This window comes from Phoxinus phoxinus, assembly GCF_949152265.1.
Source record: "Phoxinus phoxinus genome assembly, chromosome: 14".
In the NCBI taxonomy this organism is placed as follows: Eukaryota; Metazoa; Chordata; class Actinopteri; order Cypriniformes; family Leuciscidae; genus Phoxinus; species Phoxinus phoxinus.
This window is the reverse complement of record NC_136889.1, coordinates 17371479-17390237: the sequence shown is the minus strand read 5'-3', so window position 1 is coordinate 17390237 and position 18759 is coordinate 17371479. Positions and strand designations below refer to the sequence as shown.

At 38.1% G+C, this 18759-nt stretch overlaps 1 protein-coding gene across 1 annotated transcript; it reads right to left on the bottom strand.

The window, feature by feature from the left end:
- Positions 1 to 404: 404 nt before the first annotated feature.
- ercc6 (excision repair cross-complementation group 6) lies at positions 405 to 18573 on the bottom strand. Its single transcript, XM_079634832.1, has 20 exons — positions 18438 to 18573; positions 17576 to 17971; positions 17334 to 17454; positions 16919 to 17027; positions 15576 to 16284; positions 13841 to 13972; positions 12928 to 13086; positions 10688 to 10823; positions 9749 to 9919; positions 9188 to 9364; positions 7284 to 7400; positions 6931 to 7026; positions 4936 to 5154; positions 4386 to 4496; positions 4181 to 4300; positions 3964 to 4058; positions 3393 to 3538; positions 2331 to 3018; positions 1315 to 1393; positions 405 to 1235 (listed from the first exon to the last, which is right to left on the bottom strand). Exons 2-20 carry the CDS (start codon positions 17959 to 17961, stop codon positions 801 to 803), a joined length of 4206 nt encoding a protein of 1401 aa, XP_079490958.1. The 5' UTR covers positions 17962 to 17971; positions 18438 to 18573; the 3' UTR covers positions 405 to 800.
- Positions 18574 to 18759: the final 186 nt, after the last annotated feature.

Genomic DNA, 18759 nt, shown 5'->3' with positions numbered 1-18759 from the left:
ATAAGACGAACACTAATTTCTGACACATTAACTTACAAGAAATAAAACCCTGTCCCTGAGAGCCCATGGCATTGTGATTAATGTGCAACAACAGAAAATCATTGTTCTTTTCAAAATGAGCTCAGATAAGCCCTCGTGAGGTGGTGCATCTTCCGGCTCATCTGATGCATTAAATTTCCTAGATCATATTAATAAAATGTACTAAGGAGTTGATGTAAAGGGTGATGTTTATTAGGTAACTTTTAATGAATACATTTAATTGTTCAAACGTATAACAGTATTCCCTAAACTCCATCACTGGCTTTACACATTGCAATTACATTAAATCTCATTTGTTCCCAATGAACAAACATTAAGTGGGAGGTAGAGGTAGATACTCTCAAGACATTAAATAATGCTGGCTATAACTTTCAAAGCCACCTTTACTCACTAAAACATCATGTAAACAATTTGACACCAAGCACCTTTAGGGTGGAAGCAATATATAAATGTACATTTTTCATTATTAAAAAAAAAGATTACAATAGTATTGCAATAGTATTATAATATAGTACAGCAAAACACATACTGGTCTCATCAATAGTTACCTGACCAAGAAAATTTCCAAGTTCAAGTAATTTCCAGGAATTTTACAAAAGCAAACAAAAAGCAATAAAAAGAGATTTTTTTTTTTTTCATACAATAGGAGTGTTTTACAATAATAGGGCCAATACAATTATTTTTGTACTTTTTATGGCCAACCTGGAAAGTTCTGGAAAGTTTATTGAAATGAATTGCATTTGCACATTTCTGCAATCCATTTACCTGAAGTCAGCTTTTAGCTTCCACATCCCTTCCTGCCCAGAAAGTCTGTGGAACTCACAAATATTTCTCAGCAGTTCTCTGAACACTGGTGTTTGTGTGGAAGTGAGTCTTGGGGTGAAGTACTCCAGGATCTCCTTGGTGCTCGCCTGGCCATCCACCTGAGCTTGGAAGGCCACAAAGTTCCTCAGGTCGACCAGAAGCTCATCGTGTTCTGTAGGAGTCGCGTGCACGGCGGCAGACTGAGTCCCTCTCTCTTCCTCCTCCTCCTCATCCTCTTGTCTTTGTGGTTGATTGAGGTGATTCCTGGCTCTCATTCTAGCGAGAAGAGAGGATGAGGAGAGAGAAGCAGATTCCTCCTGTGCTCCATCACCGCTGAAGTGAGCAGCAGATCCTGGCTTCTTCACCACTGACTTCTTTATAATATCTGCATCCTATATATAAAAAAACTTGCTTAACATCATTTATTATTTTATTGGGGGTTCACAGGATATTGTACCCACATAGACGTACCTTGCATTTCTCTGCTGCTTTTCCCGTTGTTCCAGATGACTGAGAAAGAAGTGAGTTTTTCTTCTGTCCAAACCTTCTCCTAGGAGAAAAATGCATGTTAAAACAACCTTATTTTATCATTGACATTTTATAATATTACAAGACACATAATATTGTTCAGTTATATAAAATTAAAGGGTTAGTTTACCCAAACATGAAAATTCTGTCATTGATTACTCATCCTCATGTCATTCCAAACCTGTAAGACATTTGTTCATTTTCTGAACACAAATGAAGATCTTAATGAAATCTGAGAGCTTTCTGTCCCTCCATTGACAGTCTACGCAACTACCACTTTCAAAACCCAGAAAGGTAGTAAAAGCATCATAAAAGTAATCCATGGGACTCCAGTGGTTTAACCTCAGTTTTATGAAGTGACGCGAGTTTTGTTTGCGCAAAAAAGAAAAAAACATAAGTACTTTATTTACAAAATATAATCTTCAACACATGTTCACGCAACAACGTCTACTCTCACATCAACACAACATAACGCGTCGTGGCATATATTCATTTGTGTTCCGAAGATGAATGAAAGTCTTACGGGTTTGGAACGACATGAGGGTGAGTAATTAATAACAATTAGGGCTGTTAAACGATTAATCGCATCCAAAATAACAGTTTGTGTTTACATAATAAATGTGTGTGTACTGTGTATAATTATTTTGTATATATAAATACACACACAATCATGTATATATTTAAGAAAAATGTGTTATTTATATATAAAATATTTATAATTTAGATATAATATAAATTATATATAAATCTATATACAGTATATACATGCAAATATTTCTTAAATATATACAAGCGTGTGTGTATTTAAATATATAAAATAATTATACACAGTACACACACATTTATTATGTAAACACAAACTGTTATTTTGGATGCGATTAATCGTTTAGCAGCCCTAATAACAATTTTCATTTTTACAAATTTCAATTTTCACAAATAACCCTTTAAAGGAGACATACTTGACTGGAGGTGGGGTTGCTGTCGTAGCCGCTCTTGAGAAAGGCAGCCTGCAGTTTTGCCTGGAGACCTTCAGAGCTCTCAGCGCATCCTTCGCAACCCTATTGGCCTCAGCTTCCACAAGTACATAGTCAGGGTTCGATGACTCCATGATGGAGTCATGCTTCATGACACTGTGTATCCCTGATTTTTTAAAGAGTTTGGCTAGAACATAATCGTCACTCTTTTTCTCATTTTTTCCCTCCTCCTCCTCTTCCTCTTTCTTGTATCTCTTTTTCTTCACCAGGTGAGAAATACGGCAGCCATCAAACCTGACATCCTCAGAGTGCTTGCGTTTTTTATGCTTACGCTTGGGTCCGTCTGAGGGTAACGTGTCCTTTTCTGGCATTTCACAGTGCTTTTTCTTCTCTCTGTGCTTTTGAGGGCTGTTCGTAGAAGAAAGATCTTTACTAGTGCTGTTTGTCAAACGGTCAGCAATGGAATGAGGTTCAAGGTTATTGTTCGGTGGCCCAGAAACACTGTTGTTTGAGAGACCGTTGACTGAGGTACCGTTTCTGTTTCCTGATAGAGATGTGGAATCTTGGTCTTCAACGCAAAATGCAGATGAATGAGACTGTGATGGTCTCAAGGTCCCCTGAGATGGACGAGAGGTCTTGTGTCTTTTTGGAACCTGCACATCTGATCCTGTGCCTATGAAATAATAAAACATACAACACAATTCAGAAGAGTTCTGTACTGTATCTACAAATGGACATCTTTGTATCTTATTTACCCCTGAAAGTTGCATTGTAGTACTTTAAGGGTTCATATTATTAATCTAAGTTAATAATATACACCTTTTAGGAGTAGATAAGGTACAAAGTTGTCCCTTTAAGGGTACTGCCCCAGTAACAAGCTTTTAGCATTTGTTTTTCTGAAGGTGTACCAAAAATGTTTTAAAATTCTATTTACATTGCCTGATTTTAACACATCTCCTCTTAGTCACATCAGCCAAATGAACAGAGCTGTTCTTGCAAAGAAAATATGCTCAAATTGTAATGCATACAAACATATCCATGAATTACCTGCAAATATTGCACTGGTTTCTGTTCCCTGGGAGCCGTCAGGATTGCTCAGCGTGAAAAGTTCATAAATGTCGTTAGACTTGAAAAACCGTCTCTGCTTAGGATCTTTCAGCACTCGGTTGGTGAGAAACTGTTTGAAGATTTGTCTATGGAAAGAGACAAGAAATACTGTAGTTGTTTTTTTTAATCGCCATTTAGATACACTCTAGCCCCACATTTCCTGAACGATATCCTTTATAGCCTAAACACTGACATGCCAAAATCTCACCCTGCTGGACGTTTTATCAGCTTAACAAATGCAGGTTAGTTTGAAATTGCAAAATTAATATGCCAACAATCCCACTCTTCGCCGTGTTTCGAAATTCCCATTGCCTCCCTACAAATAACCCAGTAGTCTACGACCGCCTTTAGCGACCAATTAGCGAATTTGTGTTGATATCTAATTAAAAAAATAATGCATTTCAATTACTGTCTATTGAGCTCCTGCAGACAGAAGTAGGACATTATGGATTGTAATAGTCCTCCTCACCATTACCAGCTCCATCTCAATGCCCAGTCCCAGGAAACTAACCTGTGGTAAATCTTCTCCTCAATAGTTCCAGCTGTCAGCAGCCTGTAAACCGTCACCTGCTGCTTCTGCCCGATCCTCCAGGCACGCTCACGAGCCTACAGGAAGAGGTCAATAGTTCAGATCATTACCGATCAGCAGTGCATGCTACAAGCGGAACATTTTGCATCAGGTACAGCAAAAACATGCGTTTTGGATGTGAAATACAGCTTTGGCAGACCTGAGTGTCTGTGCTAGGGTTCCAGTCTGGGTCGTAGATTACAACCCGATTTGCTCCAGTCAGATTGACTCCCAAACCTCCAACTCTTGTTGTCAGGATGAAGACGAAGATGTCCTTGTTCTGTAAAAAGGGGAGAAAAAACAACTTCAAAAGCACCATTACCATCAACGAGAGCATAAAACACGCACTGCTATCTCATATTTACCTCGTTGTACTGAGCAATGAGAGGCTGTCTGGACCCAATGGTAGTGGTGCCATCCATTTTGAGATAGGAGAAGCCATTCTCCCTCACGAACACCTCCAAGATCTCCAGCATCTGTGTGTGTGTGTGTGGGAGAAAGGGTTTCAGACAGAGCATAAAGAACAGGATTAGTGCTAATAGGATTAAGTGAGATTAATATTACATGTACAGAAGTACCAACTGTGTGGGTTTTAGGTTCTCTCTGAAGCCAAATCTCATTTCTATTGAACAAAGACAGCTGGGTCTTGACAGACACCCTACAATGCAATAAGATCTCCTAATGAATTCTATTAGAGGGCAAAATGACATAATAACTTTATTGGTCCTTTAGTGGTTCTGCTGGAGATGGTGAGAGTGCAGCTTATCCATCAATACTGTGGGTTTATTCGCACTTCTTTACTTCAGCGACGGCCTGATGGATCTACTTATGTGAATTTGTCTGAAATCTCCCAATCGCAACTTTGCCGTTGTGCATTTTGTCCATCCTTCTTTTCACCGCTCCTTTCTTACTGACCTGCCTGGATTGGGTGAAAAGCAACACTCGGTGTCCCTGTTTGAACCACAGGCGCAGCAGTGACTCCACCACAATCATTTTCCCAGAGCGTTTCCAGTAACCGAAGTGCTCCTCCTCGGTCAGCTGGTCATCAGGGATGCCTCGGAGCAGCCGCGGCCCGCCTGTGAACAGATCCGGGTGGTTGCACATCTTCCTCAGAGCTATGAGGCCAGAGAAGACCTAGAACCACAGGGTGGGGGATTGAGATTAATACACCGGATGGATATGGTAATACTTTTAACGGAGGGAGATAAACAATTCTCTCTTTCCATGTAAGAAATAGGAAACACAAATCTTAATATTAATAAACTTGGTTAATTTAATGAAGGTAATTGACCAGAGCAAAGTGAAGTCTCTTCCTTGAAGTAAATGCAGCAGTCTTTGCATTATATATGTGGCTTAATGGAGTTTGTGACCACATAAGAGGGGTTTGTAAACTGCTCTGCAACCCACAGCTTTTGTCTGCTCAAAACACATTTAGAGCATTGTGATGAATAGTTTGTATAAAGGAGCTTTTCCTTGCTGTGACACTGCACATAAAGAGAGTCAATAGTTCACAAGGACTATTTTTTTTATGCAACAAGGCAAGCATCTTCACAGGTGTGCAAGGCTGATAAATTTGACAATTAAACAGATTCTGCATCCTTGCAATAAGGTAATTCACAGTAAATCAAAAGTATCTGTACACATATTACTAATAGTTCAAGTCTAGTTTTACATATTTAGTACTTTTTCCATTTCACATTAGTGTCAGCATAAACATTTGCGTGAAAAGTCGTCAAATATTTGAGCAAGTTTGTATTAGTACAGTTTGACCTATGTTTGCTTTTATGAGAGCTGTGCTTGAGCTGTACGAACTACACACGTTTGTTTTAAACCTGTTGATCATGTTGTCCTGGATAACTTGACAGAATGATCATTTTTAGTGACCAGGAAATAATGGCAAATCATACATATTTCTTAATCATTTTACATGATAAAATGCCTTAAAATACTAAAACTTTATTTCTCGGTTTAAATTAGATTTTGAATCCCACTACTTGACTTTGGAGTGTTCAAACATCCCACTGTACAAATTCCAGAAGATCTCTAAATGTTTTTTTCTTTACACTCTTTTAAACAAGCACAATTGTGTTTAAAAAAAATAGCAGTACAAAATCAGTTACTTTATGAACCATTGTTATTAATAGTAGTGATATATCTGCCTTGCAAAAAATTAACTTGTAGATGTAATAGTGTAATGGAAAAACACCAAACCCAACTGTCATGGCATTTGATAAAGTTGATTTGTGAGGGGAAAATTAAAAAAAAAAGTTCAGCAAATTATAGGATGCTCAGCTAAAATGTTCTCAAATGCTTTAAAATGGCAACCAAAACCTGAAACACGCGGAAAGAAAATGACCTCAACACCATTGGTGATATTAAAAATGCAGTTTCTGAAGCAAAACCCAAAAATTCACAGGAACTGTGGAACGTAGTTTTGTTCATCCTTGGCTGAAATCCCTGTTTCTAGGTGCCAGAAGTTGGTTGACTCGATGCAACGCAGATGCACAGAAGTTATCAAAAACAATGGTTATGCAACTAAATATGCAGTTCAGTAATTTAAAGTGGAGTCAACACTGCTATTTTTTTTAACAGATTAATAATCCTTTTCTTTGCTTCCTGTAAAAGAATAACGCAGACTTGATAAGCTTTAATTTGGAATTGAATGCGTAATGTTTTCAGTACATTTGAAATATGGAAATAAAAGCTATTGAAAAATATTTGCACTTTATTCACTTTTATTAATGCACTGCTATTTATTTGAACACAACTGTGTGTGAACATATAATGATAGGGGATGTCACCACTCCCAAGTGGACTGAATAATAATAAATAAGGCTTTATACATAGTGGGGAATAGAGGATCATCAATTTTGAGCAATCACACTGGTGTTTTACACATGTATCCCTTACATGCATGTCTCCATTCAGAATCTGATAAACCTCTTTGGAGTCCAAAAAAGTCTGGTAAACCTCCCGCTGATCTTCTGTTAATCTGCAGAACAGGACCTGTTTGGACAATAACACATTATGGGCTGTTATTGAGTTGATGTTTGGCTTGTAGTCAACATATATTTGATTATTACAACACTAGGAAGTTTCAATGTTTCAAGCTTGATGCTTTGACTTTCTTTGGAACTACTTTTCAGAAAAAACCCCCCAATATGAACTAACTAGCCTAAAAAGCAAGTGATGTTGTCATGCAAGGAATACAAAGATAACTAGTGGAGTACAGATTCACTTCTTTTTAAGTATTGCATGGTTACCTGTTCGTTTTTGTCAGGTAAAGAGAGGTTTGCTTTCACATCAGCCTTCATTCTCCTCAGCAGGTAAGGGTTAATCGTGTCACGAAGAACACAAGCACATTTATAGGCTGTCTGGACCTGAGGATTATAAATGAAACAAATAAATCCATTTGTGACAACAAAAAAAGGTCTCCACAAAAATATTAAAGCAGCACAACAGTGTTCAACACTGATAATATTAATTATTTAACACCAATACAGTATATTAGAATGATTTCTGAAGGATCATAGTAATGTCTCTAAAAATCAGAGTAATGTCTGCTGTAAATAAAGCTTTGTCATTACAGGAATAAATTATTATAAATTATAATGCATTTTCACAATATTATTTTGATTAAATATAATATGTATTTTTATTTAATATATGCAGCTTTGGTGAGCATAAGAGACTTCTTTCAAAAGCATTAAATAATCTTACAGACCCCAAACTTACAGTAGTGTATATGTTTTAACTTTTTGCAAGCAAACACACCAACTACAATATGTTTACGTTTGTGGCTAATTAAAAAGCATCCACTTCAATACATTTTATGAAAGCCAAACAAATGAGTGTGTCCTGAGGCATGTCAACAGCCGCTTGTTCTCTTTCTCTCCTCCTATCAGCAGATTGACACATTAAAGATTCATAAGAGTGCTGCTGGACTCCAGAGGGGGGCTACACTCTTTTATCAATAATGTTCTCCTGATCCAGCGTTAGGCCAAATGCCATATAGCTGTAATTTAAAGGGGTTCGCAGATCAAAAGAAAGCCTGCAGTGGAACCACAACACTGCAGGGCATACACCGAGCCCAGATTAGGGCCCATTTGAGAGGACAAAAGAGAGAGAGAGAGAGAGGTTAGATGTGTGAATAAGTAGTGATACAGCATATGCTTCATAATAGAGCTGGCTGCAAAAAAGCTCAAGACTTCAGGTTTCATTCAAGACCTGTTAGTTTTCATTCATTTCTTCAATAATTTCATTATCACTTTTTCCACAATTTTTTCCAAATCCCTTTATTTTCCCCTAGTTCGTTTTAAATAGTCATGCAATGTGAAAGAATATTTGTACTTTAAAAAATAAATTTGTCTCTGAATTAATATACTGTCATAAAAGCTGCATGCATAATTATAAAATAATTAGATACACGTTTAAAAGGCTCTTAAAAATTTCTATAATATCAAAATGTTTCTTTTCTTTTTTATAAACAAAAAAACCCTCCAGATTTAAACTCTAAAACACATATTTTTAAAGTAGAATGTCACACACACACACACACGCGCACGCACACACACACGCAACATTATTTGAATTAGTGCTTAGGACAGACGTTAGTTCATTTTTCATATATTTTTGGTGCAAAGAAATATGTTCTGCATAAAGTGTGTAAATTCTAATTGCAAGATTGTAAAGTCTTCTCTCATTTCTCAAATGAATATACACTAAAAGAAAATTTATGAACGTATGAGGGTGGTCAGCAGGACTATGCAGACAGCTGGGAAAGGAGAGAGCACCATGAGTCAGGGGTTAGCTATCTTCAACCATTTAATAACATTAATAATTAGTAAAGGTTTTTATTATTGGCAAAGGAAACATCAATAGCCTTTTAAAGCAGTTCGGAAATGAAATCCATAAAGTAAGTGTGCTATTAAAAAGGTTTCCTAATAATGGCACATCTACATTCCATTCACCATGCAGCCATCAGTACGCTGTTAGAAGGTTTTTATATGCCTTTGAATTAATACAGGCACTTCCATCTCAGTGTAATATACAGTGTGTTCTGCGCTCATTATGCCGTTATATTTGATGTAAATGATAGGTTTATATATGAATAATAAGAGAATTTTAACTGCACTGATCAGTAAGCTCTGGGTGATGAGTGGTTCACCTGAACTGGAGACGCATTAGAGTATCCTCCCATGGTAATGGGCACAGAGAACTGCTCCATGAAGACGGGCAGGGTCCCCAGCTTCCCTGGAAACACAAAGTCAAAGAGCGACCACAGCTCTTTGAGGTTGTTCTGCATGGGTGAGCCCGAGAGGATGAAACGGTGGGGTGTCCGGAACTGTGTCCGAAAAAAAGAAGAAGAAATCAGGGACAATCCTTCATAATAAGATGTAAGTTAATCAAGTAATCAAAATAGTTTTAGAAGCCTACCTGTGCAAGCGGTCAGATACTACTTGACAATGAAACCCCATTTAAGATGGATTTGGTTTTAAAGCTCCATTAGCTTCAGTTTATTCAATACCAAATCAAAGTGTTGCGAAATTTCCAATTGATTTTTTTAATATAGCGATCAATAGCTCTGGAGCTCATATAACTTGATGCAGACTGAACCAAGTTCATTTCCAAAAGGTCAACTAGCTTGCTTTGTGAGAACCGAGAGTCTTTATTCGACAGCTTGATTGTAAAATGCAGGAAAAATCTCTGAAAAGAAAGCAACGGTCACCTGCTTGCATGCCATAGTCACCCCAGCGTTGGGGTTCCTAATCTTGTGGCCCTCATCCAGGATGATGTAATGCCAGTCGTACTTCTGGATGTAATCTTGCATAATGCGTATGTACGAGTAGGAAGTGATGAGGATGCCGTGACCTGCCACTATTTCCGGGATGAGCTTCTCCTGAAAATAAGGAATAAAGTAAACTCGCAACACAATGTCTTTTTTGGCTGTTAATTAAATTGAGGAAATTGCAATAGGTTGCCGGTATCAGGCCCCTGGCGATAGCGTCTTCATCAGAATGACGAGTCTATACGTCTGCTTTGACGTCTCACATGAACGGTCTCAAGAGTGTTCCAATTATAGACGTGCAAAGCGACTAACCTCTGTTCCCAACCCCCCCTTTACACTTTTTTTTTTTTTTTTTTACTTTGTAGCCAATTAATCAGGTACATCTGCTCTACAGGAGTGTTAGTGTTAGCGTGAAGGCGGTATCATTAGGTGCCAACGCTGCATAAACGTTCCTCTGTCTCTCTCCCACAAGCTCTTGAGACCAACTCTCCACCTAGAGGGCAAAGCACGGACTGCCAGACAACAGCCCCCATTAATCACTGTGTCAGGCAGGATGGGGAGGGGGGCAGTGAATACCACTCACAGTAAACACTTCACAGCCGCCCCACAGCAGCTCCTGCTACCTTAGCTTTAATTAATTTAACATTTCCTTGGAGCCAATTCGACTCCACACACTAGGATATTTGCTGACAAGGGGAAAATCTCACGCTGGCATACACGTTACAGGCCGAAGCGACACAGTTCATCTTAATCTTGTTGTCATGTTGCTTGTATAGAAAAGTTAGAGCACTGATATTACATATGTTGAGAGTAAACAAAACAGTTTACATTATGGAAGTCTCAAGAATGGACATCCTCAGCTCCAGCAGAGCGTCTCACCTTTTTGCTGGTAAAGGAGCCCGTGTCGTGGAGGACAGCAACACGGAAAGGAGGCCACCATGCGTGGAACTCTTTCACCCACTGATGCATGACTGTAGCCGGACACACAATGACCGTGGGCCCCAGTCCAGCATACCTATAGGAGAAGGGAATGTGGTCACAACACTGGAGAAACTATGTTTTTACTAGGTGTTTAATATGCAATAAGTCATCTGCTTTTCATTTGGGGTAAATGAAAGCCTTCGATTAAAAATCATTCCTGCACAGCATTTCTCAGCACCAAAGCAATAATATATATATATATATAAGAATTTGGGGTAAGTATGATTTTTTTTTATTAGAAATTAATAGGAGCTATTAATATATAGCAAATGGGAAAATAATACTATTAAGAATTTATTAAATTGATAAAAAGTGACAGTAAAGAGTTATGATGTCATAAAAGGATTGTTTAATTTATTCAAATAAATGTTCTTTTTACTTTTTTTATTCATCAAATTAGAATGATTTCTGAAGGATTATGCGAGACTGGAGAAATGGCTGCTGAAAATTCAGCTTTGCCATCACAGAAATATATGACATTTAAATGAATCAATAAAAATATATGGATTAAATTCAGTGAGGACTTGGACTACACTATGTTTTACTGTATGTACAGTATGTTTGTACAGGTGAAACTGGAAAAATTAGAATATCATGCAAAAGTTCATTTATTTCAGTAATTCAACTTTAAAGGTAAAACTAACATATTATATAGATCATTACATGCAAAGTGAGATATTTCAAGCCTTTATTAGTTATAATTTTGATTATTATGGCTTACAGCTAATATTCTAATTTTGACTTTGGTGTTTTCATAAGCTGTAAGCCATAATCATCAAAATTATAACTAATAAAGGCTTGCACTTTGCATGTAATGAGTCTATATAATATATTAGTTTCACCTTTTAAGTTGAATTAATGAAATAAATTAACTTTTGCATGATGTTAAAATTTTTCGAGTTTCACCTGTGTATATATATATATATATATATATATATATATATATATATATATATATATATATATACAAACACACACACAAACATACATACATAAAAACACATACTGTATATTTTCATACAGTAAAATATAGTGGGCCAATTCCTCACTGAATTGAATCCATCACAGCAGTAAGTGAATCATCATCTGACTCACTTACTGAACAAGTAACATTATTTTCAGTGATGTCATCCTTATCGAAATGAGGGTAAGTTGTGTGTCAATATAATTACTGGCTGATGGTTCAAATTACATTTTGGAGAAATCCAACTAAAATGTTTTACTTGCAATTACACACTAAACTTTAAGGTGACGAACCCCATGAGCTTACACCACAGCTGTTCGTGTCTTCCTCTCCATGTGAGTGTTCACTAAAAAAATGAACTGAAAAAACATGCACTAAATGGCTTTAGGAGCATTACGGCTTGATATGATATTCCGGATTGTGAAAGCCATTGATAGCGAGCCATAATTGAGTTTGCAAACAATCAATTTGCGGATGGGTGACGCCAGACAGCTTATTGACCAGCCATGAGGGCCTCCACCCCGAGAGTGTTTGGCAAGAAAAGCAAAAAAAGTAAAAAGGCACTACCTTAAACGTGTTTAATTACATGTTTCATGTTTCATTTTCCACCCTCCCCTCCCAACAAGCAGTCTCTATTTCATGTCACGTCCTTGTTTCTCCTTTGATGTCGCCACTAAGAGAATTAGAGGAATATCATAATTGAAACGTCTTTAATAATTCACGGCAAACCTCTCTCCACCAGAAATCCAGCTGCTGAAATATTCATCGCAATCGAGACTTTGAGTCTGGGAGGGGTGGGGGAGACAGCTGACGTCTGTGTTTATGTGTGCTCGTGTTTATGAGTGTTTGTACACATGTATGGGTGCATGTTGGACTCGGTGGCTGATGATGATGAGCGTGTTTTGGAAAGGAAGAGACTTCTGCACAAAGACAGAATGAAGAAAGAAAGAAAGAAAGACAGAGAGCAAGAGAAGGTATAAATACTATGCAAGCCCATTTCCACCTCAGATAAAGATATTCAACTATATCTACGTAATTATAATATATAAATAATATGCAGTGTATAATTTTTATTCTTCCATAGAAATTATTTGTATTCTGAGGTGGAAAAAGATTTTCAGAAATTAAATGCGATAAATACAGTACAAGTCTACAAGCATGTAGGGTCCCTTGCCTGTAATTGGAGCCACGTGTTTTTAGCTTGCTGTAGCTCAGGCCTGCCAGGAAGGCAATTATCTCTATCGTCTTGCCCAGGCCCATCTCGTCTCCCAGAATGCCTCCTGCTTGCTGGCAGTGCAGTTCCCACATCCACCTGACACCTGTCTGCTGATACCTGGACAACAAAAGCAAACGCTTTGTCACACAAAACGCAGTCACAGCACAAACACAAACACAGTGGCTGATGAATTAATCATAGAGCCATTATCACTATTGATTCTGGATAAATGGGCCATAAGTGTTGCCCAATTGATGTGCTGTAAAACACATCCAGAACACAACAGCCTGAGTACTTCTTTCTAAGCCTAAAGCACTTCACAGCTCAGCTTTCAGGACTCATGAATTTAAAATTGTGAGTAATTTTTGTACACTTAATATTTCACATTGGCTGTGTCGGAAAACTTAGGCAGCTGACTTGTTGCCTCGCTGCTTTATCAGGCGATGACTTTGCAGGCAAGGTTTGCACCTCACGAAACGTAAAGATCCACGTTAAGATTTCTCACTATAAATGACATCAAAAGTTGAAAACGTTGGTCAAAAATGTACATTTACACACAAACTGACCACCAACCGCAACTTTCAGGCAATCTTTATTTGTTTCGCTAAACAGTCACGGAATGGAATGCACAGGATTGTGGGATTATATCAAAGGCAGCGAAAGATACATCTATGCTGCCTTTAAAAATCAATCTGATGAAGATGAAGAAATGAAGCTAACACTGGATTCAAGCGGGCCATGATGCCTTCTTACCTCGGAACGCATCCCCCGAAGGCAGCATTTTTAAGCTTTCAGACGCAGCCATTGTATGTGTAAGTTATTGATTGTTTTCTTTCAGTATGAGAGTATGTGTGATTTGTGCGAGCCATACTTGAAGAGTTTCTTCCAAAGGAAACCAGGCACTTTAAATCCTTCATCAAACTCCGCTTCACTCTCCTCAGTCTCCTCTTCCCCTGCTTGTCTCTTTGCCTCTTTTTCCCGAAGTCTTTGCCTTTTCCACTTCCTGCAAGAAAACAAAACCACAACATTACCACTACATTTGTAATGCTCTCTTCACAACCGGCATCAGCTTGAAGCCTCTTGAAGCTGCACATAATCACTGTACATTCACCAACTATCAACTAGGACTACAGAATCAAGAAGTTGCTATCTAATGAAAAAAACTGTTTACTTTATAGGTTTTTTTTCCAACTTAAAATTATTCTGTTCACATTGATTTGTTTCCAAATAATATCATATAAAATCAATATAAATTTCATTGCATTGCATTCATTCATTTCCAATCTTTAAATGAAACGTGATGCAAGTGTGATACAATATATATCGGCTTTACATTGGCCTTTGATCACCTTGCACTCTAAGATATCAGCATTGGCTATCTAAAGTGCAAATCTCTGTATTTTACAGATTTTTTCGCCCATAAAGATTTCAAATTTTAAAATGAAATGTGATATAAGTGAGACATACTGTATATATCAGATTTATATTGGCATACTAATATTGGCAACCCTTCTCTCTAGGATATCAGCACGGCCAAAACAAAATCCTTATCGGCCGACTACTAAGCACAAGTTTCAGTAACAAAATGGCTTGAGTAGCCGTACATCGTCGTGTTAATAGAAAATAGAAACAGGCCACAAACCGGTGTGGACACAGTGTCAAGCTAAATGACAGACCCCATGGAGACATTTCCCATGCTGAAGACTTCACATAACGTATTTGATTAACGATCTTCTCAAACTAAAACAAGTCTACTGCTGACATTTAAAATTTGACTCCGTTAAAGATGCCTCCAATGGGAAAGTCAGCAAGGTACACTCAGGTACCAAAAGTCCCTGGCCTCGGTTTTTAATTTCCTAGCCAAAAGACTACAGACAGACAAAGACAGAAACAGAAGAGAGAGTGAGAGCAAGAGCGAGAGACCTTTCCCTTCCTCTGCCCCTCACTCCAGCAGGCCAGATTTAATTGACCCACTTCTGGCTTCAGGGAAAGCTACAGCAGTTAGTGGTAGTGTCGTCAGAAAAGCAAATTAAGATTGATACAGACAATTAGGAGTTTGAGCTCCCCAAGAAAGGAACGGAGAGAGGAGTGTAGGGAAAAAAATCCATCTTCATTTGGGGTTGGTCCTGTCACTCCGCAATGAAACTGTTCCCTTTATCTGGGGCTTCCGAGACTGCACTTGTAATTAAGTCAAGACTAAGCATTGGTTCAGTTAATTATGTTTTTCCCCCCTTTCCTCCACCACTCAGCATTGCTGCGCTCCACCATAGCAGAAGAGAGTGGCTGCATTCACATTTAAACCAAACTATGGAGAGAAAGAGAGCATGCCAACTCAATTTGCTTACTATAAATACGAATGCATAAATCTTGTTAGGTATGCTTCCATCTATTTGCACGTTAACACTGGAATAAATACATGCATACCATAATGAGAAAATATGAATAGGCATAGAATTTGCTTAGTCAAGGAACAGCAGCCAATTTCATCAGTGGATTAGGCTATCTGTTCTAGCATACATGCTAGGCAAAGTAACTAAACGTATGAATGGCCTTTGACAGTAATGATTGTGACAGTTTAGGAAATGATGGATTCAGACTAAACTTACCTAATCCTTTGCCTGTAACACTCGATATCTCCATCATCTTTACATTTCTTGACTTTTCCGCCTTTCCGAGAGTCTTCATCCTCTGAGCTGCTAGGGATGTACTCGTCGCTCTCGTCCTCCTTCTTGGGTTTCCTGGTTTTGGCCTGGTTCTTCTTCTTGAACGGTTTAAGTTCGTATTCTTCATCTTTATCCACCCAGAACTCATCATCATCATCTCTCTCTGGTTCCTCAGGGTCCATCAGCTCATCACTCGTGACATACTCCGAACCCTCGCTATCTGACGTCTGTTCTCCATCGCCTTTCCTCCTCCTGGCTCGGGACAGCTCCTTCTCCACCTTGGGCCTAGCTTTGGGGTGAGCCCTCAAGGCGGTCCTCTGGAGCTTACGCATTCGCTTTTGGAGCTTCTTATCTTTGCTGGAGAGGGATCCGTTCTTTTGCTCTTTGCCATGCGTCGTCTCTCCTGAGAGCTTCTTGGTGATCTTCTTCTTTAAGATGGGTCTCTTCCTGCTATCCGCTAACATGGCTTGATCATCGAGGTACTTGTCAAATCCTGAGTTCTCACTGAGCATAACCTTCCGCGGCTCTTTCTTCTCTTGCTTTTGAGGGATCCGTGAACCGAAGGGGGTCATGTGACCTGTGCGGATGAGCTCTTCCCATTCGGACTCCTGAGCTGGCATAAGCATGCTGCCCAGAGTGGATGGGCCTGGTTCTAACAGAGACAAACAGAGTATAGAGATTACTTCCACTATTGTCATGAAAGCATTTTAAAGCAAACATTCAATGGAACACAATGAGAGAAATTAAGTCACACTTTCCATGATACAGCCATTCCGTAACATTTTGTGTAAATGTGTACAAGGTGTTTCTTAAAGAATGAATGAATAAATAAATAACCTCTGAAAACACTGAACATAAACAAATATTTAAATTGCATTAAAGAATTTATTGTTTTATTATAAATTTTAAAATAATATTTAAAAGCAATAATTGTCAATATTACAATTTATTTCAACTGATCGAGGCAGTGGTCCAAAATTTCAAATATGCTGTGCAGTTTTGTGTTTACAAAACAATATATAGAGAAAATAAGATAAAAAAGACCAAAACATTTAAAACAATCCCAAGGCGCCAGCGTTGCCCCTTAAAAAGTACCACTACTGGTCCCACAATAGCATAATAAACAAACATCCAAGATACAGACATTCTGAAAGTGTATAATTTATGGCGCCCACGGCATATCAGCAAAGTGATTGTTCAGCAAGATCAAAGGAATGTATGATGCACCAATGATAAGGCTAATAATGCATGTAAAGCTTCTGCAAAGGATTGTGCTTCAAACTTACCTTCGTCATCCTCAATCAATAATTCTGCCTCAAGCTTCTGGATATCCTCTCCATCAAGAACAGCCTGCAATCTCTTCTGCTTGGCTCTGATCTTTTTTAACTGCTTCTCCTGTAAAAGATAACAGGATTCTGAAGTATTGAGAGGTAAGGTTTTTAAAAAAACAAAACAGCAATCCGTTATTGAAAATTACAAGCTCTTTTTCGTTATGAATGTAAAGTGTGTGTGTGTGTGTATATATATATATATATATATATATATATATATATATATATATATATATATATACACACCTTATGAGATGGCAGATATCTAATACATTTCCAACAACATCAAATCTATAGTGGTATATGAAAAACCAAGCAAAAAATTATAATATTAATAATAACAACAATCCAGATTCCAGCATATGCTAACCTTGTTCTCTTTTTGTCGTTTGACAGATTCAATTTTCCGACTGATGTCCTTGCTCGAGGCAGCATAAGGAGCTAACTGCTCTAAAATTTTGTTGATGTGCTTCAAAGCACTTGTACATGACCTGAAATACATTAAAAGCCAATTACAATGACGTCACATTCCAGCATTCACACTGAGATTTCATTCTTTGACAGATTTACATGTTCAATGTTTCAAGATCAACAAAGGAAGCATAAATTCACCTGACGTCATCCAGTACGGACTCATATTCTTTCTCTGCCTCTGCTTTGGCCGCAGCCTGGTTGGCCTCCTGAATGGCCCTGTCCACCTGCTGCAACACACCTTGCTCGAGAACATCTTGGTCATATACATCCACTCCCAGTCCCTGCAGCTCAGCAGCCTGAGAGTTGTGGTCCACTGATCGGATCTCCTGACGGTTGATCTGGAGTAGGGGCTGCGATTTTCTAGGATTCTGTGCCTCAACATTCTCCGGACATGTAGCCGCTGGCTCTTCCTTACTGCTTCCTGGGATGGAAAGGCCATTGTCTTCTTGGACTCCAGGAGTAAGGGCACTGACAGGGCTGGACATGGGAGGCAGGGCCTGGTCCTTGTTACCTTCTACTGGCATTGTTAAGTAACTGTGAATAAGGATGATCTAAGACTGTAACTTTGGACATATTTAATTAGGCACCAAAGTAAGAGTATTACAATAACAGGGAAACTCTACAATAATTGATAATGACTTATATATAGAATCATTAAGTCAATTCTTCTAGTATTTATCTCTATATGGTAAAAAAAAAAAATGCCTTGAGCAATTAGCTACAGTCACTGAAGAACACAACAAAAGACACCCACAATAACTGAATGCTATAACAGCCTCGGTTTTCACACTAACGCACAATAACAACGCGACAAATTAATTGACCAGACAAATGTGGTTATACTGATATTTGATTATAAAAACAAATAAAAACAATTGAAAGAGTTTTTTAAGCAATAGTATTGGCTTATGTGCTAAATGCTAACTGCTAGCATATTATTATTGTTGGTTGTCCTCAACTTAACTCACACTTCAAAAAAGCCTAGCAATAAACAACAAACCTTCACAACGACCCGACTCTTTCAAATGATTTATTCGTTTAACGCGAAATCCATTAAGATCTCGGTTTTCGTTGTTTCGATGTGTACTACTGTCTAGCATGTGAACTTGTTACACAATCAATGCATAATAAACTGTGAAGGAAGAGAGTTTAAGGCACCATGAATGTCCCCGGCTAAGGAAACATGCCAAAATAAAAGTCAAGAAAAATTCCTTCGTACTTAAATCCTCTGCTTATTTGTTACATAAACCTCCGATAAAATTATAAAACATGGATGCATTTTTCTTTTACTGTTTAGTATTTTTTTCTTGAATGATTGAATG